The following is a 26,570-nucleotide window of genomic DNA, read 5'->3' as shown; positions in this document are numbered from 1 at the left end:
AAAAATCTGTAACTTCAATCAAAAAACTGAAAATGCCAAAATACATTTATTTTGTTTGGTTATTTGGTTAAGGTTACGGCTGGGTAGGAGTTAAGGTTGTTATTGCTGGGATTAGGGTTATTCCCATAGAAATTAATGGACAGTCCCCACAAAGATATGAGTACAGGTGTGTGTGTGTGAGAGAGAAATACAGGATGCAGAAGTCTGGCCCACAGTTCCTCAGAGCCCCAGGCTGAATAATTGCCAAGCCCTCAGATGAGATGTCTTGTATTATTTGACTCTTCTCAGACCAGTGAGCACCTAAATCAGGGAATCGCTTTGATCGAATACTGGGCAGCAGTCGTGATCTGCTGTGGAACAAACACAGAGGAAAGATTCTGTTTCTGGTCCATATATCTTTCACAAGATCTTTATTTTGGTAATGTCTGCATGAGCTAATCACTTGTCCTAGTGGTTGTAAGTATCTACCTGTGGTTTTTATGTGGGGGGTGGGGGGTGGGGGGAGCAGAGTTGGCTGTGTGGTTTAGGCTGATTGGGTTTTACATCAGTAATGATTACTGAACATGACAACATTCAGTTATATCTCACTTATTTTAATATGGCATAATCAAAATCAGAACATTACGTTTCTCCCAGGAGGGCTTGTCTTATTTTTTTCTGGATTCAAGTTATTAGCGCACTCTATTCAGTTGAAATATACAATTCAATGAGCTAAACTCTTCCCTTGGCCGGTTTTCTTTCATGCAAGCTTAAGAGAACTGCTTGCCCGGTATTTACCAGGTGAAGTCTGGCTTCATAAGTGCTGTGCGGCTCGGCTCAGTGTCCTCCAGAAAGGTCACCTGCAGGAAGCCATCCAGTCTCACGTTGTTGGGACCCACAGTGCTGGCAGTGAGTGACTCCCAGTTATCTGTAATTATGTGTAGTGATCCACAGTGACTCTGTGATCTGCAGTGACTCACAGTGATCTCATTTACTCAGAATCATTTCAAGTGACCCGCAATGACTCCCAGTGACCCAAAGTGACTCTCAGTGATGCCCTGTGACCCTCAGCAAATTGCAGTCAGCTCGTTACCTGCTGTCTGTTCCACTGGAGCTGCATGCACTGTCTGGTAGGGGGGCGTCTTCAAGCCCTGCTTCTCTCGCCAAACCCAATGAAATGGCCAATCATGGGAGAGCTGCCCTCCAAACAGACTGTAGGAGTAAATCTGCCTTCAATGGATGATGGCTTTTGGCGTTTGTCACAAACTGATAGCTCTGAATATCACTAAACATATTTTTAAATTGAGGCACAACCATAGAAATATTGAGGCCAAATGTGTTTTTTTGTGTGTCGTTAACCCACACAGATATTTTTTTCACTGCTATTTCAAACTCCGAAGCTGGTGATGATTTAGAGCGTGTCTCCGAGGAAGGTCGGTGAATATAAATGACTAAAAATAACAGCGGCGCTAGCAGTTCCCAGTTTCAGAAGTAGCAAGAATTTGGGCCCCTTGGCCGACCAGCCTGTGAGAGTGCCGGCCATAAAAAAGCAGGTGTGTATCCACAGGCCAGAGCCTACGGTGGCCCCACTGGGCCAGTCACAAGCCACGGTCATGCGATTTGGTGATAAAGTAACAACTAAATAAACTCACGTTTTATTTTTAAAAAGTAAAAAAAATCAACCATGCCTGGCAAAGCCACCGGTGCCTGTGGCGTCCCCACGGGATTGGCTGGTTGTGCCGAGGTGTTGTCATGGAGACACCGAATATCTAAGCCTTCCTCACCCCGTGACGCCCCACATGGTGGTGGAGGTTATAGCACTAGTTGGGGGGGAGGGGGGGTCAACGGCCACCCCATCTCATCACCTGCAGGATATCTGTCAGGATACCACGTCCATATCACAACAAGCCTTGCACTCTGAGGTGAGTCTGGAGATTCTATTTAGCCCAGGCACCGCTAGCCCAGGCACCGTTAGCCCAGGCACCGTTAGCCCAGGCACCGTTAGCCCAGGCACCGTTAGCCCAGGCACTTTTAAATTAGTTATGTGGTTGCACATGAATACAGTAAAACATGATCTGGATGCTTTTTTGAATGGAGAACTGTTACAGAGGCTTTTAAGTTTCTAGGCTGACCGCACATTCCACTGCCACGTCGTGGTACTCTGTGACTTCGTGTGTGAGATAAAGACCCATTCAGCTGTCCGCCCTGACCCCCCCCAAGGCCTCTGTACAGACCCTAGCCTTTCTGCTAACATGCTAATGTGCTTGCGGTGGCTTAGCTTAAGGACAGTTCAGGCAGCTATTTTAAGGTCTATTAAGTTATTGCTGTTGGTGGCAGATCAAATCTTACCTCTTTCAGTGCATAGTACAACACCAGTGATGCAGAATGTTTTCTATATGAAACAATAAAACGTATACACGTATCCCCTGCGTTACAGAAGTAGAATGTTCCTGTGAAACCTTTTTGTAAGCTGAAATGGGTAAAGCAAAGAAGCAATTACTGTTATGGCAAAAAAAAACCTGAGCATTCCCAGACTGAGAGAATAACCTACCAAATCACACCGAAAGCCATAGCATAGTTATTATCAAGTAATATGTACTGTACATAATTGTACGTGCTTTGCTTTTGTGTGACTGGCAGTGCAGTAGGTTTGTTTACTCGCGTGTTTGTGGTGATACTGGTGTAATGTGTTGCACTATGACGCTACGACGGCTATGACATCACTAGACAATAGTAATTTTTCGGCTTCATTATAATCTCATGGGAGCAGCATCACATATGCGGTCCTTTGTTGACCGAAACATCATGCGGCCCATGACTATATTTAATTGGCTCGCTTTGTTCATTGCAAATGCTAAATGCTATTTTTGCTTTTCTTTTTTTTTTTCATGTAAAAGCCAAAATCCGCTTTAGCGAAAACAGGTGATAATGTAGGCCTTAAACACTCGTAAAGCGGGGGACACCTGTAAATGAAAAAGGAATAGAAATAAGAAAAAGAACACAGGCATTACTATTAGTGATGTCAGTAAATATTCATGTTAATATTGCTGGAAAGTTTTAATCGGATAGAAATCGGATTTTGTGTTTTTTCTGTTTTTTTTTTTTTTTTTTATGAAAAAAAATTTAAGAATGATTTTGCTTTAGCTCTGTGTATGCAGGAAGAAATATATTCTTCAGGGGTTGAAACAAAGTTTTATATTAGAAAATAAGTGGTGTGTGTGTGTGTTTTTAAAGAGCACTGAAGATGTTGCTGGGCCGTCCTAAAAATCCAAAGTTCATGTCCTTCTGGGTTAACTTGGTCATCAGTAAGCCTCTTGTTGGGGACCCCCAATATTGCCATGGCGACGGGAACGCACCAGCATCCGATGGGGTCCCCTCTCTGGCCGCCCCCCCCCCGAGGCCATGTCGGAGAAGCCACCACCTTGTTTGGGTCGGTTCTGCATTGCTCCTGTGGTGAAGTGGGATGCTGGCGCCGTCTGTGGGCTTAACTGGGATTGCCGCTAAGCGTTCCCCTCAAAGCGCCTCATGCTCATACAAATCCCACATATTAGCTTGTGCGCTTGGCTCTTTGTTCTGGTTCTGTTCCGCATAACAATTAGTTTACTGCCGGATTTTTGGTTTTCATCGTATGGCTGATCATTTCTGTAGCGGAGTATGAGGGGGAATTAACCCTTTTGATTTTCTGTGGGAAAGGAATAAATTAAACAAACCAAATAAGCAAATCAAATATTAAATGCAGAAGTATTAACACACACACAGATGATTTCCATGGGGATGCTGTATCAGAGCCAACATTGCGATTGCATATGCACACGCATGTGTGTGCAAGTGTATGCGTGTTTCTGCATGTGTGTCTCTCTGAGTTTTTGGTATTTTCCTTCATTGGCCCAGTGGCTAATGAGTTAAAAGCTGTAATTGTTTAAATCGTCCAGACTGCACTCCCACTTTCACAGTAATTTAATGAGGAACTACACTGTAATTAAATATTCAAATTAGAAATAAGTGTCAATATGGCTTCTCGTTGCCTAGAATGATGATTAATTGTGTTCAAAACTCCAGTGGCCGACATAATCTGAACCAAGCCGCTGCTGCTGATTATGTAGCAATACACTTGCCATGTTTTTGTTTTAAGAATTAGGCTGGTAATTGATTTGCCATATGCTCCGTCAGCCAGTGTGCTTAAAGGTGCTCGCAAATCCTGCCATCTACATTACGCTCATGTTCCTTGTGCTCCAAACAGGAAAGTTCCTTAGCGATATGTTAATATCCTTTCTTAAAAATTCTGACTGCTGCATTTCTTTATGGGTTTATTTCGTGACTCTCCCCTTCTAGATGAAGAGTGTTAGTGGGTTTTAAGTGTGCACAGCTTGTGTGTGGAGAAGGTTGCAGAGAAGTTGAATGTTTTATAAGGTTCATGTGTCACCAAGGCCCCGCCACAGTCCGTCCCTCCGGTCAGTTTCCAGTCTGCTGCTGTCAGCAGGGGCTGTTATTAACCTTTTAATAAATTCAAAAATGTATAAATTCCTTTAACCCTTTGTGAAACGAGATGAAATTGCAGTTTCACAGAATTATTGAAACGGTCAGAAAATGCAGTAGTTTCATGCGTAACCTTATCAAAAAGCTTATCTTGAATGATGCGTTTTCACAGGCTATGCTTATCCTGAATAGTTTTCCATAAATGGTTGTTCCTTTTCTTTCCGCAATTCTGGTAGCTAAACCATCTAGACAGATTTAGACACGTGGAAAGAGCATCCAAACAATCTCTTGCGGTTTATCTGCGTTTGTGAAATGTCTCTCCGTATGGAAAGTCGTGTCGATCCACATTCTCCCTTCGGTAGGACGAGGCCGGTCTTCATTAAACGTGCCAATCGGTCCCGCAAGATTGATGCCAACCTTTTAAAAATTCACCACTGGCTTAGATTTAACACAGCCAAATGCTGATGTAAATAAAAGGAGGAGGGGGGTCGACCCTATCAAGGCAAATAAATCAGAGTTTGAGACTTTAGCTCATAAATATTGCAACCTGCCAGGCAGCCTGTTTTATTGCTGTTGATAGAAATTATCCCGTTTATTTATTTGATTAAAAATGACAGGAAAATTTTAACACATGAAAGACAAAATCAAATGCATCCCTGTAATTGCCCTCCTTTTTAAACTATGTTTTGGCTTTGAGAAGAGGCCGGACAGTCGCCAAAATCCCTTTCCCTCCGTTTTCTGAATTATTCGGTGTAAGAGCTTCATGGCCTCCAGGGGGCGATATAGTATCCTTCCTTGCTGTCACGGTGGTCTCACGACGTCTCGGTGTGACGCTGCAGGGTTTTCTCTTTCGCACTCCCATCGATCCGGCGCCGGTTGTCATGCTCGCAATGGAAATGCGACCACACTTTGCGCTGTCACACTCTTTGTTACACTGATGAGTTTTAATCATTTATAATTTAATATTGAATATCGACTGACCAGCTAGATTATTTTTGTCACTTTGTTCTGGGAACAAATTAGCTACGTCACTATGACATAGTGTACAGTGTTTTTTTTTTTATTATTATTAATAGAACAGGATGCCAGACTGTGTTCCTCGGAGTTTAAATCATCTATAACTCTGGGCTGCCAAGATCCTGCACCACCTAGTAGACCCCAGAAGAGGGAGAGGTGTGTGTGACTGGCCACACGGCACAGTCTCCATTTCACAGCCTCCCATCTTCCCTGGGGTGGGGGGGGTGGTAAGATGACTGCCTGTTGTCAGGCACTGGGGTGCGGGGGGGTGGGGTGGAAATGCCAGACCATCCCACCTAATGTCATTGGAGGGGGGGGCGGCAGTTTAGCATGGCTGACAAAGATATTTAAATCATGCCCGTACCGAGGCCAGGGTGGTTTTGTTTGGAGCATCTCCTCATTCTGCTACTGAGGAGATGTTCAGTGAGGTTAAATTTAAAGCTATAGGGGCGTTGTTTCACTCATAAGGCCTCGCTAGCTTTTGATGATACATTTAGAATTAATTAACCCCAGTTGGAGTTTGTTCTTTCTGGGAGAATGAGGAGCTGTTTCGGAGGCTCGTAGCAGTTGTCCACAGCCCCCCAGCCGACCTGCAGTGCTCACGCAGAGTGGGAAATGCCCCGCTTGCCCTTTTACCGGCTAAAGCACCTCCTGACAATTGAGGCCCAAACACCGAAATACCTTGGCACAAGTCGAAGCACGTTTTTAAAGTGCTGACTGGGGGGCTCTTATCAGACATATCAAATGATAATTCACCTCATCATCATTGCTATTATTGATTTTTATTTCTGGAACTTTCACCTTCACATGCGCGATTAACAAAAAAGTCAAAACAGACAAAAGGACAAGCAACCAAGAAAACAAAGGTAGAAAAAAAACATAGAAACAAATAAATATATGCAAACAAATCTATAAATGTCCTCACGCTTTTTTTCTCGTCCTTTTCTCGCCGCCCTACCTTTCATTTCGTACCTCCGCACGTATTGCAGCTTATTCTTCAGTCTGGCTTCACAGCATTAATACATTTTGATTAGCTTTTTTTTTTTTTTTTTTTTTTTAGCTTTAAGTAGACGTGATTGTTTACTCAGGAGGCCCATTGCGATCTCAATCCTAGTAAGTATGTCCGCCTTTCCCTTTCTGGCCCACTGGGAAAAATAGCTATGTGGAATTGGCTGCAGCCCTCCGCAGAGTCGTAGGTTATTTAGTGATGTTGCGGTAATTTCATTGATTTTTCTCTGCATGGCCTGGGAGACTATGCAGACAGCCCACAGATTGCTTTGAAAGCAGCATCGTGCAAAACGGTGTTTATAAAACAGCCAGTTTGCCCTTAAATGTATACTTTTTTTTCGCAGATTTGCTACAAACAATTTTGTTAAAAACGATTTTGTTCGCAACATGCTAATATTTCACGTGTACGACTGTGGTGCATCACTGCATAACTAATGCCCCCAGTGTGCTAACTTTGTTATCCTTTTTTGTGGTAGCAGCTTTAACGTTAAACATCTATTCCCACACACACACACACAGTGGTGTTACAGCTAGCGGTGCAGCATTCACGTGGAGAACCACGTTTTGTTGTGTGACTGCGTCTGTGACGGAGGTGACCTCAGGGCAGGCGCGCTGGAGGGCTACTGTGCAGTAGGGTTTATATTCTTCCTGGCTTCTGATGAGCCTGGCTTCCTCCAGGACCCAAGTGGGAGACCCCCGCCTTAGGGTGACGTTCACCCCTTGCTAGCAGAGATTAGGCGTGTGGAGTACAAGCTTTTTGGTGGAGTCTGTGTGCGCCGGTGGACATACTTCAGCCAGCAGACTTCTGGGTAGCATGTCGGGCAGTACCTTTCTCCAGCACTACATTGCAGATTCTTTGATCACTGTGTGAGAGGAGGCGGGTCATAGACCACTAAGCTCCTCCTCCCCCTTGGGCCACGCCCTCCATGCGTCTGTTCCCTCTCTCGTCGTATCCTCCAAGGTTGGCGCCCCCATGGGTTCATATGTCCCTGACAGCCTGCAGCTGGCTTCTGTCTTTCAGGCACTCCCTCACAACGCCCCCCGCCTGCTTTCATGGGAAGTCGGCGGCCTCGCCCCCCATCCAGCAGCACTGCATCAGCCTGTATGCCACCTCAGGTGAGCCCTTGCTCCATAATCACAATCTCATTAAGCCCATACTAATTTCCTCAGAGTTCTTAAATACAGATATTCTTACAATTAACAAATACTAATGAAGTGATCTTTACATTTATTACATATTCAGGTATCACAATGTGCAGGTTCTGTACCTTAAACTGTACATTGTTTCTTAGCTTAACATGGTAATAATCCTGCTCTGTCAGTGGTAGGCAGTGGTGGCTTAATGGTTAGGGAAGCACACTTATAATTGAAAGATTGCTGGTTTGAATCCTAGACCAGCAAGGCACCACTGAGGTACCCTGAGCAAGGTACCGCCCCCCCAAGCACTGCTCCCCGGGCACTGAATGCCCCCTGCTATGTCACCATGTCACATATGGGTTAAATGCAGAGGACACATTTCGTTGTTGAGCACTGTGTGCTATGGTGTGTCAACAATGACCACTGATCACTAAATTCTAATTGTGTCAGGAAGGCTTGTGGTCGTAGCCGTACCCGGCCGCGGTCAGCGGGTCCCGAGGCTTCCTGTGAAGCAGGCGCACCGTCGTCTTCCTTCAGAAGCCTGTCAGCCCCACGCCCCGGGATGTGCGGCGGGGCGCCTTTGTGCCGTAAAATGGCCCCGTGTTTCCCTTTAAAGACTTTCTTTTATGGTGATCTCATGTCACTACATAGCAGCAGGCCTACGTAAGAGCCTGCTGTTCCTCACAGAGTCGTGGCAGCTGCGTCTTCCCTGCATTCTTTCTGGGCGGGGGGGGGGGGGCAGGGGGCTGCATGGTGAAAACTGGCCCTCGGTGACGCTAGGAAAGGAGTCGGTGACTGCAGCAGCGGCTCTTATCCAGCGGGAGAGAGACACCAAGTGGCTGAGAGCACGCTCTGCTGGAAGCGCCGGCCCACGGCCAGCCGGGCCCCTGCCTCTGTGTATTCTCTGCCCCCCCCAGGCCCTGTGTTCAGGCCCCGTCTCACAAGATTTGGCCCAGCACAGTGACTACCATTTTTTACAGTTTTTTTTTTTTTTTTCTTCATGGCTGCGGGGTTCGCCAAAAGGGGGCGCGGTGGCCAGTGTCGTTCTGCGAGGCGTCTCTGTGGGAGCAGAGCTTTAAGTGACAGGCAGGCACGTGTGGGGGTGACACTCTGTCTCCACGGGGGGGTGCTATCAATCTGCTCCAGGGGTCCGGACACCTGCCCCTCCCTTCCTGTCTTGCTCTCTGTAATTTAGTAAAAACCCTGCTCTGCGACGATCATCACACCGAGTTCAGTGCAGTCGTCAGAGCAGATGTGTTTGGGGGCTGACAGCTTTGTGGGGGTCATCACTTCAAAACAGAACATCCACCCCTCCCCCTTTGGCTCCATTGCCCACCCTCAAAAAATAAAGCGGGGAAGCCCTGAGCAAGTCGAGGTTCACGGCTTGAAAGTCTATCATGGGGGGGGGGGGGGCAGCTACAGATGCTCTGACGTTTATTAACAGAATATTAAAAACGGGCTCCCATCGCTGTGGCGGCCGTCGTGCTCCTGACAGCTGCAGCTCCGCACTGGGGGGGCGGGCTTCTCGCGACAGCGCTTCCGTGTCTCTCCTGTCCCTCTTTGATCCCAGACAGGGATCTTCTCCAGTCTGCCCCGCCCTGAATCGTCTGGATCTCGCTTTCACTCCTGCTTGAGGTACAAGTCTTCCCAGAGACTTCTGTAAAGTTCTCAGACCTGCGATCGTGAATAAGGAAATGCACAAAGGCTGCAATTCCACCTGATACTGGGGAGTAAAGCTCCCTCATCTTGAGGAGGGGGGGGGGGATGTCCTATCATGTTCAGCACTCTCATTTGGTCCCCCCCACCCCCCATTGCTCCGGGAGCAGTCACATAAACGGTAATCTGTCCGTGTCCCTCATCCGGCCCCCTTAATCTGGTGTGTGGAGCTCTGTCGTTCTTGTGCCCATTAAGAGAAGCACAATTAATTGACGGGCGAGATACTCGGCCGTTTATATCAAGGGGGGGGGGGGGGGGAGATGAAAATGAAGTTCCGTTTGCAAAATGCAGCGACGGTGCGGTGACAATGATTTCTGATTTTGCAGAAGTGATATCAGGGTCCCTTATTAGAGAGCGTGCATCTGCTTTTAATTTGCCGGGCATGATTGGGAAACGCAGCGGAGCCTCCAATTAAAGCCTTGCTCTGCGCTGTTAAATGATACCCCATAATATTATAGCTTACGAAGTGACAGGTGAGCCGGCATATGAATAAAACATAAAGCCCATAATAAGAGCGCCAAACCTGACACAGTTGTTGGGGGTTTAAATGCTTGGCGTAATTTGCATATATTAATCTCCTCTCTTCAGCCTTATCGAGTCTTCCTCGCTATTTGAAGTTAAAATAGTGATGACAGGCGCGGGTATGCTTCATTTTTTTAAGGATTTATTACTTGTATAATTCTGGATCTTTAATAAGCTAATATGACTGATCCTTCTCATCCTGTGGAATTTGGTTAATTGTTCCAGATGGTGCTCACTGATTATGCAAAATTACTTTCTTTCTCCTTCTGCCCCCCCCCCCCCACCACCACCACCACACCATTTTTTGATTGACTAACATGGAGAAAAAAGATTATTTTTGCACAGAGCTTTCATTAAGAAGCCCCTCATCGGGACCTCAAACAAAACCTTCATCTTATCTTCCTCTTCCGTGTGACGTCAGCCGGATGGAGGATAACGCAGGACCTCCCGGCCTGGTCCAGCCCGGCCCCACACACAGTAGTACCTGTATTCATCAGTGGGCTCTTGCCGGCCAACTCCAGCAGTGCCCCCCTGCCCCCCCCTTCCCCCCCGGGACTGAGGGTCCATTAAGACTCTCACCTCAGATCTGCTTACTTTCAGCTAAACTCGGATTAAATGTACTTTTTTTTTTTAATTTTTCGTCCATATGATTTACAGCATTGTTTCACATTATGCAGGGTTTAAACCACACAATTTCTCTGTTGTAAATTATCTGAAATTTAGTCAGCGCCCCGGTCCATACTAGGAGCCACAGCCATGGAATTTGCCGGGGAAACGGCAGCTGCGATTCCCCTGTTTGCGCTCTCAGGTTTGATACACGCCATGCTGACCGCCCCCCCCCCCCCCACAGAAGGCACTCTTCCTAGAATAAAAGCAGGGCCCCATTATTCCCGGGGCCCACAAACTGCTCCCTCAATATATGGGCCTGTCAAAGGCTCCTCATTTTGGTCCTGTACAGCAGGGTTTGTTATCACACTGCTAATTAGAACTTGATAAAAATATTTCTAGAACTCCAGTCATTAAATATAGTTTAAGGAGATTAATGGTCAAATATGCCTTAAAGATCTTTTAATGGCCCTGCTCACTTGTTAAGTCTGTTATTAATGGGAGCCTAATCCATAGTGTGAATTAAGAGCACAGTGATGGAGGTTCTGTAAATGAAGGCCTCGTCAGCGCGCAGGGCATCTGGTGCTGCCACAACCTCAGAAAGAAGCGGGCTTTCCTCGCCTGTCCGGGCCGTGCATGGAGCTCGAAGCAAAGAAGAACGTGCAGGAGGCTTCCGGGGCCCAGGGTGCCAAGTCTCAGGCAGGTTCCCTGGTGTGCATACGGGAGCCGGGCTATCACAAAGAGAGCGCCCCCTAGAGTACAGGGACCGCACAGAACACCAATAGAGACATCTCTGCTGTTTCATTTTAAATACCACATTAGGCAGGTATCAAAGGCCATGTTAAATTTAAATGTCAGCATGAGATTTTTGTTTGAAGTGGTTCTGGTGGCATGAGCGACAGCAGAGACCCAGCCCAATAATCCCGTCGGCCAGCCCGTCGCCCCCCTGGGCAGGCTGCGGCCATGGGGGGCACGCATCTGATCACCTTAACCAGCTAATAGTCTGTGCCCGTGTCACAGAGAAAGTAATGGCACACTGATTAGCATAATTAATGAGGAATGGTGGCCAGGTGTCGGCGGATTGGCTTATCGGCATGATGAATGAGCATGAGTCCGGGTTAGGGCCTGCCGGGGAGGCCGTCTCTGGCTGTCATCCGCGGCCCTGCCACTGCTTATCCTGCGCCACGTGGTGCCGCGAGGGCGGGAAGACTCTGTAACACCCATGGGGGAGGAGGGCACTCCGCTCAACCAGATAAACACCCAAGATTTTACAGCCTCTTGTGTTGGATCTGGCTCCCGTCCTTCCTGCACATGGCGGCGGCCGGCCAAGATGGGGGCCCCGCGTTCGACCGCTTCCCCACTACGTCCGCTGGCCTGAGCATGACGCTCCCCCTCCCCTCTAAATCATTACGGGTTAGCGTACCCACAGAACTGCTAATTAAGAGGGGATTTGTGTAATTACACCTCCTGTGTGCCCCATCCGGTGCTGGTGCGCGATTCAGTGTCAGCGCACTGCCAGCGCGCCCGTCCGGAGAGCGCCGCCTTCTTTATACATGGCGGCGGTTTGGCACTCGCCCTCCGCCGCAGCTGTGCTCCAGAATGGGGTCCTGGTGAACGAAGAGACACCCAGGGCCCGTCTGCTTAATGACCCTGATGTTCCTGAAGGTGCCATACCCACAGTCCCGTTCAGCTTCCTGTTGGCGTGCTGCTCTTCAGTGTGACTTCTTATGTCATAGCAGCAGATGACTCATTAACCTCTGGTAAATAAAACTATTGAGCTATTAAGCAGGCAGGAGTAAGTCGCCCTGTGGAGTCCATGCGGCAGCATTTCCGTCGTTATTATCAGTTCTGTTTGACACTAAAGACGTGCTTCCTGAGGTGCTCAGGACACACCATTAATGCAGCCAGCTTTGGGAGCACCCTGCCTCTTCCCTTCCAGGGTTTTCTAGAGTTTTCCTGAAGAAGGATGGAACGGCATGCCGACGGGCACATTGCCCGAGGTCTCGTTGTTGGTACATGGGTGGTCGTGTGGATAATCACCCCCTCATGTCACAGAAACACGGACCTCATCATCCCGCACAAATAGCAAAGTCAGACAGTTTGAGGTTGTTTCCATGACCGTTGTCGTCATGGAGTCTGAGGGTGTGTCCAACATTGCATATTTCTACAGCAGGTACTGAATTTGGTCAGAAACCTACTACTCAACCGTTAATGCGCTAGGTGTGTATGAAAACAGTATTCAGGCACACAGCAGTTGCCATTATTGCCTATTACCGGGCCAAGATGACATAGCATGACCCCCGCCAAAGTTAAAAACTATTTAAAAAAGAAAAAATACATATTCAAGTCGACTAATGTAACTGGACATTGTTTTATACTTAAATTTGTACAGTGAAGGCACTTCTTCCGCCATCTTGACACTAATTTTTGAGCAGACAACGACCTCTGGTTGCAGCTCCCGTGGCCTTATGGGATAGTGTGGTGTTCATCAGATGCATACTTCGGAATTTCACAGAATGTAGAATGTCATCCGGGTCCCAGTCGCCTCTCATCCATACTTATGACTCGGACATACTGCTCACGTTGCATACTAAATTTTGGCTACTACAGTCGAACTTCGTTACAACGTACCTCAGGGGACATTAAGAATTTGTATGTTATAACCATAGTCCCTCAAAATGAATGATAGAACACAAAATGTATATAAAAAAACTTTTATAAAACACCCCTCAAGTTGACACTATGACATACAGCTTGTGTAGTTTGAAGAATATAGTTCCTATTCTGAATAGGAACTATATTCTTCAAACTAGGTTAATATCAGTTACTCAGACAGCCGACATAACGCAAAATCCACTGCCGGCTTATCGTTGAAATCGCCTTACTGGAACCTAATGTCAAACTGAAATTATGCACCTGTATGATTCAATTGGCTGAAATAAATTTCGATACCATGACACCATGCAAAACCATGAAAAAACGGGGTCTGCATGCAAGGAGTCCGGCCGGCGTAGAATGCTTCGTGAGGATAGGTTCATACAGTTAGGTGTTGCTAAGCGATGTAGATGGCCGGCAACAGCCGATTCTGAATTGTGCGCACGCTCGGAAGATGAGGCTGTACGTTGTAACGAAGGTCAGTTTGCCTATTTTCCTCTGAAAATCATACATTATATCGAAGTTTATGCTGTAAAGGTGTACGTTCTAAGCGATACCAGCAAATGGAATAATGCATTACGCGAATTCGGGACATTGAAATTTGAACGTTGTATTGGTGTAAACGTTATAAACGGGGTACGTTGTACCGAGGTTCGACTGTATATAGCAAACAAGTATGCAATTTCTGGCACTCATGTTTGGGTTACCATTTGCACTCTGAAGGCCAATCTCAAACGAGCATGGCCCATATCCACACTGACAATCTCCCCGCCTTCATCGTCACCGCAATTAAATCGGCAAACGTAACATGGGAATTATATCGATCTGTAAAGGTTTTCTTGCGGAGGAGCTACAGACTGCTGCTGGGTAGCAGCATGATGGGATGGGGTGGGGGGGGGGGGGGAGGGGGAGTACTTGGGGGGCAACAAAAGGATAAGGAATGGAGCCATGGAGCCGGAGTCATTAAAATAATCTGAAAATAGCAACTCACAATCATCTGTTCTCATGGTACGGGTCAGGAGCTGTGACACCTCCGAAATTCCTCCTGTCAGGGTGTGGGGCGGCGGGGGAGGGGGCATTTTTTATTCTCTCTCATTAGGCAATTTGACTAATGACCGGCCGCGGCTGCACGGCTACTGGGGGAGCGGCTGCTCCCTGCCGCCTGCCCGCCGCCGCCCGCCTGCCCGCCGCCGCTCTCCCTGACTGGCACAGATGGCGGGTCCAGGCGACAGAATAAACCACAATATGTCTCCACGGCTTCGTCGGGCCCCGGCTCTATTTTTCACGTCAGGACCAGAAAGGGGCCACAAAGCATCCTCCTATTGCCACCCACCCCCCTTGTCCGGCCACTTGTAGTGCTCGCTGGGAGAGGCGTGGCGGGGTCATGTCACGTTTACGGCCCCCGGTGGAGTGGGCTACGGTCAGCGTGGCCTTCATGAGGAGAGTGTCATATGGGGAGGGGGTTGGTTAACAGCAGACTGTTGGCTCCCGGCTGGGCCCACACCTTGGCTCCACCTGCCTTTTTGCTTTGGGGGGGTAACCCTGGAGATGATACCAGCAGCCTGCTGATATTTTAGGCTCTCGGCCTACATACGGTCCCCCGTGAGCCACAGGCGGCGCTGGGGTTTCTCCGTTTGTTTTCAAGTCGTGGTGTCTGGTGATGAGGGGGGGGTTCGGTGTTCTGCTCACATGCCCTAGCACCTGAGCCAAGTCCTCTGTTGATCCGTCTTTGGGAGGTGCCCCGTGCGTAAGCTGGCACGCACAGGAGGGGGTGAGCTCCTGGAGCTGTGGAAGCTTCCGGTAATGCCACATTTGACAGGGGCGGCATGAGGGATTTGCGGCGGGCACTTTGTGCCGCGGAGAGCTTCCCCCGCCGCTCTCGGCCCCCAGACCAGCCATCCGTCTGTGCCCAGGGGCTGCCGGTGACAGCGGGTGCATTTTTCATCACCCCGACCCGGCGCCGTCATTAATAAGCCGATGATCCGCACGTAGGCGCCTGCTGTATCCCCCCCTGCATCTGCCGCCGTCTTTCTGTGCCTGAACCTGAGCCGTCACCCGCAGCACCCACCCGCACTAGGTCATCGTCCGTCCTTCCATGCTGCATCGCGAGGTTGAACTGGCAGCTTTGCCAGGGGTAACATTGCATGGTTGATGTTTGGCATTTTTTCGATGCGCAGTTAGTGGACCTGTCAGTGTTTTTTAGGGTGTGAGGATAGTGGGTTTGTTTGCCGTAGATGGATACCTCAGCAGGGGAGACCCTCACGACCAAGCAGGGTGATGAGTCGAGCGTTAGGGGTCAGCCATGGACGAATTAAAGAGTGGGTGGATCGGTCCATACCACCCTGACAGACTCACATATTGCACACGGCCCAGACTCGCAGCCGCCATCACATAAGGCAGGAGTACAGCATGCATGCCTATGGGACGTCTACAGGTGGCACACTTTACCTCCAGGTCACCAGCTGGACCTGTCACCTTTGATCCCGGAGACCTCAGCCTGGTCTCAGTGCGGCACAGGAGCCGCACCCTGGCGTTTGAGTGCGAGGTGGCGTGCCGGCTAACCCTCCCCCCGAAGAGGCCTCATTGTGCCTCCCGTCAGCCCATCTTAATTTAGTTTTTAACGTATTTTATAAACAAAGGGCAGCACTCGAGCCTGACAGGTCTGACACCGTCGAGTCCCGCGCCTGCCCCGTTCAGTCTGGGGTTACGCCATTAATAACCAACCGGGGCCCATCAAACCATTTTTAACTGTGATCATCATGATAAAGGGCATGCACTTAATTACAGGCCTGCTTAATTATAGCTCTGTTGAAGCTCGTTTGTTTGGGAGAATGCTAATTATACCACCGTGCTCTTGGCAACTTCTCATTCCAATCCCCCTTTTTTTTTTGCCATCGAACAAAATGGCTTATTTTCATGCAAATTGATATCTGGTGTGTGTGTTTTTTTATTCTTGCACCCCCCACCCACCCATTCTTAATTTATTTTTTTTTTTGGAGTGTGCTTTTGTTTCAAGGTCCAACAGCAGACAAGACAAAACGGGGAGCAATCAGAAGCAATCAGTTCGAAAAATAAGGTGGGGGGGTGGGGGGGACACGGAAACTGGGACACTTCAGGTGGGGTGGGGGGGGGGGGGTACCTTCTACAAGACGGGCCAGACGATGGATGGACTTTGGGAGGGTTGAGGTGTATTGAATGCAGGCGTGGCGTTTGTCTGCAGGGGCTTGCCTTCTGTTTGTCCTCTTTTGACATTTTTGTGCCCCCCCCCCCCTGTCTTTCAGCGATGGACGGGGTGCCGTTCCTGATCTCTGACAAGTACATGCACGTCGCCGCCTGCACTGTGAGTCTCGCCGATGTGCTGTTTATGCACCAGGGTACCTGTGCTGTCCGTCGAGCCAGACCCCATGTGGTCTCCCAGTCCCCACTGTCTTGGTTTTGTCGGATCCTGTCTGTCCCGCTCAGAATCGGCCCCTCTCTCCTTCCCATCGTAGCAGGTGGGTCAGGCCCACAGGTGACGGTGACCATCTCAGGCCCGGTGTGGCATTTCAGCTTGAGTGCCTGTATGCAGAGGATCCGGTAGGGATTCATACTCGCAGCCTCAGCCTCGGAATCTGACCCCAGACCAGAGCTGGAAAGTTCAGGTCCAGACGAACTTCCACCACTGGATTTTCCCAGCTTTAGCAATGCAGCACAGAGGTGTGGGCGTCAGGGACAGAGCTGAAAAGTTCGGGTCCAGAAAGTACAAATCCAGACCAAGGTTTTGTTTTAAACAACCTGAAGCTGGGAAATTCCAGTGGTGGAAGTTCATGAGATGCATTGCTTGCTCAGTGTGACTGCCACAGCCGGGCCTGTTAGGGGCCTTTATTCAAGCAGGGGCTCCTGCCTGTGTATTTCTCATGTGTGTCTGTGTATGTGTGAAGGTGTACATGTGTGTGTGTGTTTCTGGCATGTGTAAGCCTCATGGGACACCCCATCCGGATTGGTGTAGGAGGGTGCTTGCTTTAGCGTGTGCCTATCAGACATGTTCCTGCCCCGTCCTCATGGGACACCCCATCCGGATTGGTGTGGGGGGGGGGCGCTGGCTTCAGCGTGTGCCTGACGGCCATATTCCTGCCCTGTCCTCATGGGACGTCCCATCTGGATTGGTGTGGGGGGGTGCTGGCTTCAGCATCTGCCTGACAGCCATATTCCTGCCCCGTCCTCATGGGACGTCCCATCTGGATTAGTGTGGGGGGGCTGGCTTCAGCGTGTGCCTGACAACCATGTTCCTGCCCCATCTGGATTAGTGTGGGGGGGCGCTGGCTTCAGCGTGTGCCTGACAACCATGTTCCTGCCCCGTCCTCATGGGATGCCGCACCCGGATTGGTGTGGGGGGGGTGGCTTCAGCGTGTGCCTGACAACCATGTTCCTGCCCCATCTGGATTAGTGTGGGGGGGCGCTGGCTTCAGCGTGTGCCTAACAACCATGTTCCTGCCCCGTCCTCATGGGATGCCGCACCCGGATTGGTGTGGGGGGGGCGCTGGCTTCAGCGTGTGCCTGACAGCCATATTCCTGCCCCATCTGGATTAGGTTGGGGGGGGTTGGCTTCAGCATCTGCCTGATGGCTATGTTCCTGCCTCGTCCTCGTGGGATGCCCCACCCGGATTGGTATGGGGGGGCGCTGGCTTCAGCGTTTGCCTGACAACCATGTACCTGCCCCATCTGGATTAGTGTGGGGGGGCTGGCTTCAGCGTGTGCCTAACAACCATGTTCCTGCCCCATCCTCATGGGATGCCGCACCCGGATTGGTGTGGGGGGGGGGGCGCTGGCTTCAGCGTGTGCCTGACAGCCATATTCCTGCCCCATCTGGATTAGTGTGGGGGGGCTGGCTTCAGCATCTGCCTGATGGCTATGTTCCTGCCTCGTCCTCGTGGGATGCCGCACCCGGATTGGTGTGGGGGGGCACTGGCTTCAGCGTGTGCCTGACAACCATGTTCTTGCCCCATCTCTGTATTCCAGCTGCAGCCAGCTGATATCCTGGAAACCACGATCAAGTCCCTGGCAGAGATCGAGCAGGAAGTGAGTAACAATAGCAGCACAGGGGGGATGATTTTGGGGGAGGGGGGGTGTGTAATTAAATGTCTGTGCTGTGATGGCACCCCTGCTAAACCCAGACTGAATGAGGGTGCCTTCGCGTTCAGGTGTCACAGAGATGCCTCTCGTTCAGCTGGCAGCAATGTGTATTCCACTCCTCCCCGTTCTTTATCTTCGGAGTGGCTCCAGCCCATAGCCCCAGCCAGAGACCCCCATCCAGACAGGCCCTTGCCAATGACCCCCGGCCAGAGACCCCCTCTCGGACTGGCCTTAGCCACAGAACCTCTCCCAGAAAGCCCATAGCCAGAGACCCCCTCCGGGAGAGGCCCCGTCCAGAGGCCCCAGGTCAGAGAGGCCCCCCTGAGTAGCCCGTTGGGAGGTGATGGTGTCTAATCCGTCTCAGGGAGACCGACATCAGATAGAATTTTGCCTTTGTCCATGTTAATGAGCGAACAGCTTTTCAATCAGCAGCTCGGCCAAAAAGAGCTTAATATCCTATTTTAAGGAGTATTAATCCATGCGGGTGCACGGCGTTAAATTTTAATGTATTCATTTAGGAGGGAAATTCAGTTTTGCTTTTATGTTTTCAATCTAGAACATATTCCCTTTAAAGTCTGTGGCTTTTAATCCTAGAAAGCGAGGCTCCCTTGTTGTTAAAGTGTCACGTCCGGTAAAGCCCCTGTGGATGCGGGCAATCCACTGCCATCGCTTTCATGGGTTTTTAAAATCTCATCTATGAATCGCGGTGAAACATCAGATAATCCCTGCTGTGAGTGGAGAGCTTTTCCACAGAGCTGTAGGGAGGCAGCCTGTTTTGTGTTGCCTGTGGTCTCTCAGAAGCACTCCAGGTAGGTCTGTGCCCTTAAGATTCAGCTCAATTTCCAGATGCGCCCCATATGTTTGACCTTCAAACTTGGACAGTCCAGGTTTAAGAGGTTCCTCAGATGGACACATTCCGGGGTGAGAGAGCGCCTCCTGCAGGTCGGGTGAGACCCGTACGGCCTCAGACACTGCTGTCTGGGGTAGACTAGAATAAGGGCTTGTTTGAACTCTTTAGGGCTTTGGCTGTGCGTAGTTTGGTGCTTAATGGCAGAAGGGGTGTCGTCATACAGGCGGGGATCTGCTTCCAGTCTGTTTCCGTTTAGCACGTGCTCTGTTGCACGGGGGTCGGTGTGAGGTTAAGCACCCCGCCTCGTGAGTACAGCCGTGGGTTTGAACGCGTGACCGGCTCCGCGGTCATTAGCGTCGTACCGTAACCCCGGCACTAACGGCTGCCAAGATATTCACTGCCCCCAGAGGAGAGCCACCGGGCAGGAGTACAAGGTGAGAGCAGGGGCTGCCACACCTCCAGCAAGCTTTGAGTAACACTCAACTTTTAGCCCTGATTATTCTCTGCGTTTCAAACCATGTCCCAGGAGGGAATATAATAAACGTGGTGTGGACTGATCCCTGATTCCCCCCATCAGTAAAAGTGGGCAGTGCTGACTCTTTGCATCCTCTGCCCTCTGTTAAGAAGTGAAGTTCCATACGCCTCACTCTCCCTCTGCAGCAGCTGCCTCGTCTCACATGCAGGAGCCCACAGATGGCTGTTTGGGGAGTTTTCGGCCACTGCATTGTCGCGTTGGGTGTATCGGGACGCGGGGTGTCTGCCTTGGTGAACTCCAGGGGGCACGCTAGGGGGCACGCCCTGAAGGTGGCCATTCATACGTGCTTCCTCAAACTTTCAGACTCGGAAACTCGGTGAGACCCAACTGGGCCAGTGAAGCCAAACTGCCCCCACGGGGAGGGGTGTAATTAGCAGGGTACGGGACTCGTTATTTACCACGCCGGGGGAAATGAAGTAAATATGGGATTGTGTGATGTGCGGGGTGACAGCAGGAGGTTGAGGCTGGCAGCAGGCGGACGGAGGTGAGGTCCTGCCTTGGCAGGTGATCGGGTCGACGGAGACCTGGGACAGCTTTCTTACTGCCCCCCCCACTATCACTCGGGCTAGTACTGCATTTATACTCCTGTTTTTAGATGGGGAGGGGGTCACTGCAAATCTTGTTTTAAAATGTAGTTAGCTATTTTTTACTGGTAAGAATCACTGCATTTTTAATCGCATCTCTTGGGTTTTGGAGATACTTTATATAAAAGCTGGGAAAAGCGGATTTGGAAATATTGATTAGTGATCTACAAAATGTCAACTGCTTAAGAGATTTAATATAAATTATTGAACAAGTACAGTAAATATAATTCAAAGAACAATCAGATAATCACAGCATGCTCTGATCGAGTGAAGGTCATTGGTGTTTGTTCCTATTATATTTTATAATATTATAATAATATTTTAACTATTATTACACGCTATTTCTGTTTAAACCAAGACTCTCAGTGCACCTTGATTAACAGGTAACTGATGGTTATTTGATATGAAAGAAATTTAAAAATCCAGCTTCGGGACAATTCATCTCAGGGCTGCACAAGTGGGAAGTTTGTGCTGTCCAGCAGAGGTCAGTGTTGAGCTGCTGGACAGCTCAGGTGGGATGCATCAGGCGGCGATGCACACGGTCACTGACAGGTACTTGGCGGTATAGGAAATGCGTGCATTGGGGTAGGCGTGTGTGGCCCTGAGCACACGCGTGTAGTCCTGAGGAAGGCCACGCCGCGGGCGTGTGCAGTATGGGGATCGCACATCACTTATACGATTTCTTCCATTCCTTAAGAGATGCTGGATCCAGCAATTAGGCATTCTTTTAATTTCCCAAATGACTCAAGAAACTTGTGGAGATTATAATTGCTTTTAGCCACGCATATCTAATTTGTGTCTTTTTAAGTGTTAATTAGTAAGCAATTTGAGCTGATGTCTCTATGTAGTTCACACTGCTGAAGGATTCTGTTGTTGCCGGCTGCTTAATGACTGTGTGTGTGTGTGTGTGTGTGTGTGTGTGTGTGTGTGTGTGTGTGTGTGTGTGTGTCTTAGCAATAGTGTGTGTGTGTATGTGAGTGCAGGTGTGTGTCGGTGTGTGTGTGTCTATATGGAGTGTGTGTTGTATGTATGTATGTATGTCTGTCTGTCTGTCTGTTTTGAGAGTGTGTGTGTGTTAGCAATAGTGTGTGTGTGTGAGTGCAGGTGTGTGTCGGTATGTGTGTGTCTATATGGAGTGTGTGTTGTATGTATGTATGTATGTATGTCTGTCTGTTTTGAGAGAGAGTGTGTGTGTGTGTGTGTGTGTGTGTGTGTGTGAGGAAGCAGGATGGAGCGATTCAGATACAGCCTGCATTAATGAAGACAACATGTCAGTGTTCTTTATTTATTCGCCGTGCTCCCGCTGAGCGGGGAGCGGAAATGAAGTCCTGCGCGTCGCCCAAGCTGCCGTTCGCCTCCTCAGGTGTCACTGTCCTGTCAGCCAGCGTGTAAAAAGTGGCAGACAGTGATACATTCCCCCCGATAACGGCCCACCCCCCATCCATCATCCCCCCCGCCACCCACTCCCCCCGCTTGCTTATTTGTTTATTTCCTGGTTTTTTTTTTTCCCCCCTCTTCCGTGGAAAGCCCTTGCAGACTTTTTATTATAACTAACCGCAGAGTGGCACGTCTGCCGTTTGTAGCACTCGTTACTTTCTGGTAGACACGAGACGGGCCGTGGTGCGAGCAGGACACTTTTCCTGCGCCGTCCTCCTTGGCTGGCTGCAGCCTCGGAGCTGGGGCGTGGGGGGGGGGGGGGGTGGGGGGGAGCCGTTTGTGATCTCGCAGCAGCACCTAGTGTCTCTGGATTGTATTGCAGGTTCTTCTCATGGTCCCGCGCCCTCCCCCGTGCCCTCCGAGCTGCTGTGGGAGGAGCAGCTCAGCTCTGCATTGGGGGCCGGGGGGGTGTTTGTTTGGTCCCTGGCTTACAGCTGCAGTTCAGCATGCGGGTGCTGCCGCTGTTGGCTTTTTTGGTACAGATTGGCTCCTACATGATGTGACCATCTGAGGGATGCAGTGACAGTTTGATTGCTTGTCCCCTGACACGCAGGGCCTTCCATTCAGGGCCCTGTGAGACTACAAAGCAATCGCTGCTTTGCGAAATCTTTTGTCATTTTGTATGTGCATAAATGTTTTTACTGCAGTCGTTAAGAATTGCTAATGTCATTCATAACTGTAGCCGAATGCAGTTTCTCGTGTAAACAGCCAAAGCATGTTCTTTTGGCAGTGTTGCGTGAGGGATCTAGAGGGAGGTTTGCGTGAAATACAAGCAGATGCGCAGCTTATCGGCCTGTTGTTAGAGGTTGAGGGGAGTTCATGCTTTTTGCTAAGATGTAGGCTGTTTCAGGGGACCGGGCCCCCTCCTTGGGGCTTAGCGCTGGCATGCATTTCCTCTCCTGCTTTCTCAGATGTGTCCACTGGGGGGCACTGGTTGCTTGTATCCCTCCCCTTCCCATAGAGGAAGCATCATTCGGCAGATTGAGAAATACAGAGGAATCTCTAGGACAGTGGTCACCAGCCCTGTCCCTTGCAATGTGCCACTCTGCAGATTTTAGGTGCAGCCTTAATGTTACACACTGGGTTCAGATAAGAGCCAGCTATGTTGAAGCTTAGTTGGCTCTAATCCTGAGATGCTAGGGAAGGGCCAGATTATCTGTATCAGGTGTGTTAAATTAAGGCTCAAGGAGCATGATCATGTACCATCAGTGCACTCCAGCATTCATGCAGGAGGCAGTGTGTGACTGAACGGAATCAGCCTCTGTGCCTGTGAACGGAAGGTTGCTGGTTCGAATCCCCTGTTTGGCAGAGTAGCAACAAGGCCCTTAACTCATCGAAAAATTCTCCAGTAGCACAGGATAATCGGCTAACCCAGCACTCAAACCCCAATTTCCCCTCTCACCGGTAGGTGCGTGTGCGTGTGTGTCTTAAACAAAAGGAGAGCATGAAGGGATATGCAAACAGCCCACACCAGTGCTCTCGTACTTTCATAAGCAGCAAATAAAAAGCTTCATCTTCTAAGGGTGAGGGGACTGTGGGAGTGGATCTGATGGAGCAGTGTAGTCGCACACACACGCTTTGGCTCTGAGGCATACCATACCTGTAAGCACCTGTCTGTCCTGAGCCCTGAGGGCAGGTCACGTCCCTTTAACACGCTTCTGCCTTTTTCTTGTCTTTTTCTGTCCTCTCCAGTATGAGTACAGTTTCCACACTGAAGATGTCGCCTTGGCAGGCCTGCCGAGCTCTGAGTGCTGACCTGAGTGCCTTGGGGCGCTGCTCCCAGGAGGAAGAACACAGACACCCTGTGTGTGTGTGTGTGTGTGTGTGTGTGTGTGTGTGTGTGTGTGTGTGTGTGTGTGTCGACCATCACAAACACAGAAGCCTGCTATGTTTATGGAGGAGGGATGGGAGAGTGAGACGCACACACACCCCTGAAGGAGGTGCAGAGCACTCGTAGCACCTCCTCCTCCTCAGTGCAGTAGGCTCTTGCGTCTCACGTTAAAAAGCCACATCAGCGGCTGCAGTTCAGCCCAGCGTCTGGGCTGCTCACCAGGCGTGCGAGGCTCAGCTTCCAGAAACCATGGGAACCATCGCTAAGGAAACAAGCTGGCACACACCGAGGTGTGACGATGCCTGACGCCTTCCTGGGTCAGGTGATGTGAGCCCCCGCCCATATTCCACGTGTGTTTAGGGGGAGGGGGGGGTTGGTCAGCTGGTCATGTTGAGCGCTCTTGGTCTCCTGCAGTGTGAATGTATCACTGGCCCACCAGAGGTTTGGTCCCCAGAAGGTGCTCAGGATGAGATCCTGTCTGTCCAGGTCAGACTGGTTCACTCCATATGTTTTAGCAGTTTTTAAAATAAGATATATTTTAATTTTGTTCTGTTGAAGTGTACTGCCTCTATTTCACTATTTCACTGGGGTTTAGAAAGCATGACCTTCTCTATCTATTAGATGATGACCTTACTGCTTCATCCCGAAGCCACCTGAGAACCAGCATGACCTGAGCAGAGTCTTGCTCTGGATGTCACTAGCACTAGAACCATCCGGTAAAACTGTGGCGTCCCCTGCTGTTGGAAGGACCCTTTCCTACCTGTTTTGCAGTGGGTCTTGTTATATCCAGGTTGTATTTAAACTCCTGTGCAATAAGTGGTTTTCCTCTCGCTCACACGTGAACTGCAGCTAAAATAAGAGACGCAGCACATTGGCCTGGACTCCATGGAAGGACGGCTATGTATGAAGTGTGTTTACACAATCAGAGAAAGTGTATCCACCATGAAGAAACACTGTCCTGGTGCAAGAGGAATGTTCTGGCTCATCAACAAGACAACCGTGATTCTGTACAAATCTGGAGTATGAATTCTGCCATAACACTGTACAAACTGTGTCTTTGTAAAGCCACAATGCCCACACTGACAACCAGGCTGACACTGGAATACACTGAATTTGGTTTTGGGGTAAGATCACATGTCTGTCTGGTTAATGTCATTCAAGCCTGTTGGCCTGTTTGTTTCGATGTGTTTCCATTATGCATGGCAGAACGCGCTCCGCTCATTTGTAAACCTTGCCATTCCCCTAATGCTCCAGCCGCAGGAGTTGGACCAGTCCGGAACCAAGCCGGTATCCGTTCCGGTGATTCTGAACTCATTTTGTGCTGCTTGTCTGTAATTTGTTGATTTTATTTTGAGAGAGCACACATCACACTCTGTTAGGCGGTTACGTTATTGGATGATATCACTGAACCATAATTATGTGGTACCCTGTATTTCGCAAAGAGGAACACCAGGGGGCAGTATTTTAACTTGCAAGAAGGAGTCTAATCTCAGTGTATTTCTACAATGTATTGCTTAATGGGTGTTTCCGGAATCTCTTTTTTAATATGTTTTGTTGTCTGGCATATTTTCCCAGCTAAGCTAAGTACTGTAATTGTCCCTTAAACCTGAGAGTGTGTCAGGCAGGCTGTGGATGGTTGTTCTTGCTGGATGGCAAATGGACCGGTACTGTATGTCCTGGCCAGTTATTCCTCTCCATGCCAGCACCAACCCTCAGCTGCACGGGTCCCAAAGCCCTTTGAATCCCGTTTTGTTTCCCTGTGCTCATCTGTGAAAGGGTGAGCAGGCTGTTGTATTCTTGTCGGTTTCTGGCTGTACTGATAACGATGAATCTTAAACACAACTAAAACAGCCCAATTGGGCTAGCAGAACCAGATGCTGTAGCAGAACCAGGCAGGCTATTGGAACCGGGTGCTGTAGCAGAACCTAGTAGGCTAACGGAACCGGGTGCTGTAGCTGAACCAAGCAGGCTAGTGGAACTGGGTGCTGCAGCAGAACCAGATAGACTAGTGGAACTGGGTTCTGTAGCAGAACCAAGCAGGCTAGCAGAAGCCGCAGTCAGGGATCCACCCCAGCAGTTAGTAAAGCCCATTTCCATCTTTTCCCAGAGCTGCTTAATGTAAAGCAGGCTGGTGTGATGTTTAGTTTGGAGGGGGGGCTTCCATTCACTCTGCTTTCTTTAGCCCACCCCTTCCACCCTCATAAGAAAATAAACAGTCGGGCTGTACCTTCATGTTAAAACCTGGAGCACGATTTGAGGGATTGTGATCAAAGCAAATTGTCAGCTGTAACGGTCTGCATTAATTTCCCTAAAAATTATTTATTAATTTTTAATGCTTACTGATTCATGGACACTTTGTAGGGTGGGGTTTCTCTGGGTACCTAGAGTAACGTTCCCTATGATTTTTGTGCATTATTGCAGTGGACTCGAACTGGTAATCTTTCAGGCAGTACACAAGCTTTTTATCACATACTCCACCTGTACACTTGTTTGTTAATCGTGTTTGTTTTGAAGGCTTGTTCTCAGTCCAGTGAGTGACTGAACTTACCTGAAATATCCCAAAAAAGCGGATCAGGTCAGTATTTTGCAATGCGGTCTGTCTGTTAGGTTACTGAATGGGTATGAGCATCCCCAAGCCCCCAGCGGGAAAGGAGAGGTGCCTGGCTCCTGAGAGAGTCTCACCCTCATCATTGCTGTAGGTGGAGACACCTACAACCATGTAAACCAGAGGTGTTTCACCAGGAGAGCCAGAGGTATTTGCACAAGCTTGGCACATTCACAGTGAAGTTTGTGTGTAAAAGAAGAAAAAAAAAAAACTTTTAGTGCACTTTCACGATATATTTTTCTATTTACATTCAATTTAGATTTTTTTTTTTTTTTTTTTACAATATGGGTGAATTTTAATGTTGTGATTTCACTGCAGTTTCTGCTGATGTATTAAACTTTTCTTTGACAGAAATATTTTTTGTTTGTTGTTTTTTGGACCTGTGCTATAGCTGACACTGAAATTCATCAAGTTCTGTTGTTTTGCTTTGAGAGCCAGATTGACTGAAACTTTCCATAAAGTTCTTTCTGCTACTGCATAAATCTTGTGATCTCTTTATG

At 49.1% G+C, this 26,570-nt stretch overlaps 1 protein-coding gene across 5 annotated transcripts in view; it reads left to right on the top strand.

Annotated features, from left to right (window-relative positions):
* The window catches only part of LOC111858665 (multivesicular body subunit 12B-like), a 44,950-nt gene extending 18,506 nt beyond the window's left edge, over positions 1 to 26,444 (top strand). For 3 of the 5 annotated variants that reach the window (XM_023840608.2, XM_023840609.2, XM_023840610.2), the window contains exons 7-10: positions 7,502 to 7,596; positions 16,398 to 16,456; positions 18,115 to 18,174; positions 23,327 to 26,444. In XM_023840608.2, coding sequence (XP_023696376.1) covers positions 7,502 to 7,596; positions 16,398 to 16,456; positions 18,115 to 18,174; positions 23,327 to 23,389 — 277 coding nt within the window. In that variant the 3' untranslated portion in view covers positions 23,390 to 26,444. The remainder of the gene's footprint in view (positions 1 to 7,501; positions 7,597 to 16,397; positions 16,457 to 18,114; positions 18,175 to 23,326) is intronic. The other 2 variants (XR_011985852.1, XR_011985849.1) reach the window with 2 other exon arrangements.
* Positions 26,445 to 26,570: the final 126 nt, after the last annotated feature.

This window comes from Paramormyrops kingsleyae, chromosome 2 (genome assembly GCF_048594095.1).
Source record: "Paramormyrops kingsleyae isolate MSU_618 chromosome 2, PKINGS_0.4, whole genome shotgun sequence".
In the NCBI taxonomy this organism is placed as follows: domain Eukaryota; kingdom Metazoa; phylum Chordata; class Actinopteri; order Osteoglossiformes; family Mormyridae; genus Paramormyrops; species Paramormyrops kingsleyae.
The sequence above is the reverse complement of the archived record's forward strand: the minus strand, read 5'-3'. Positions and strand labels throughout refer to the sequence as shown.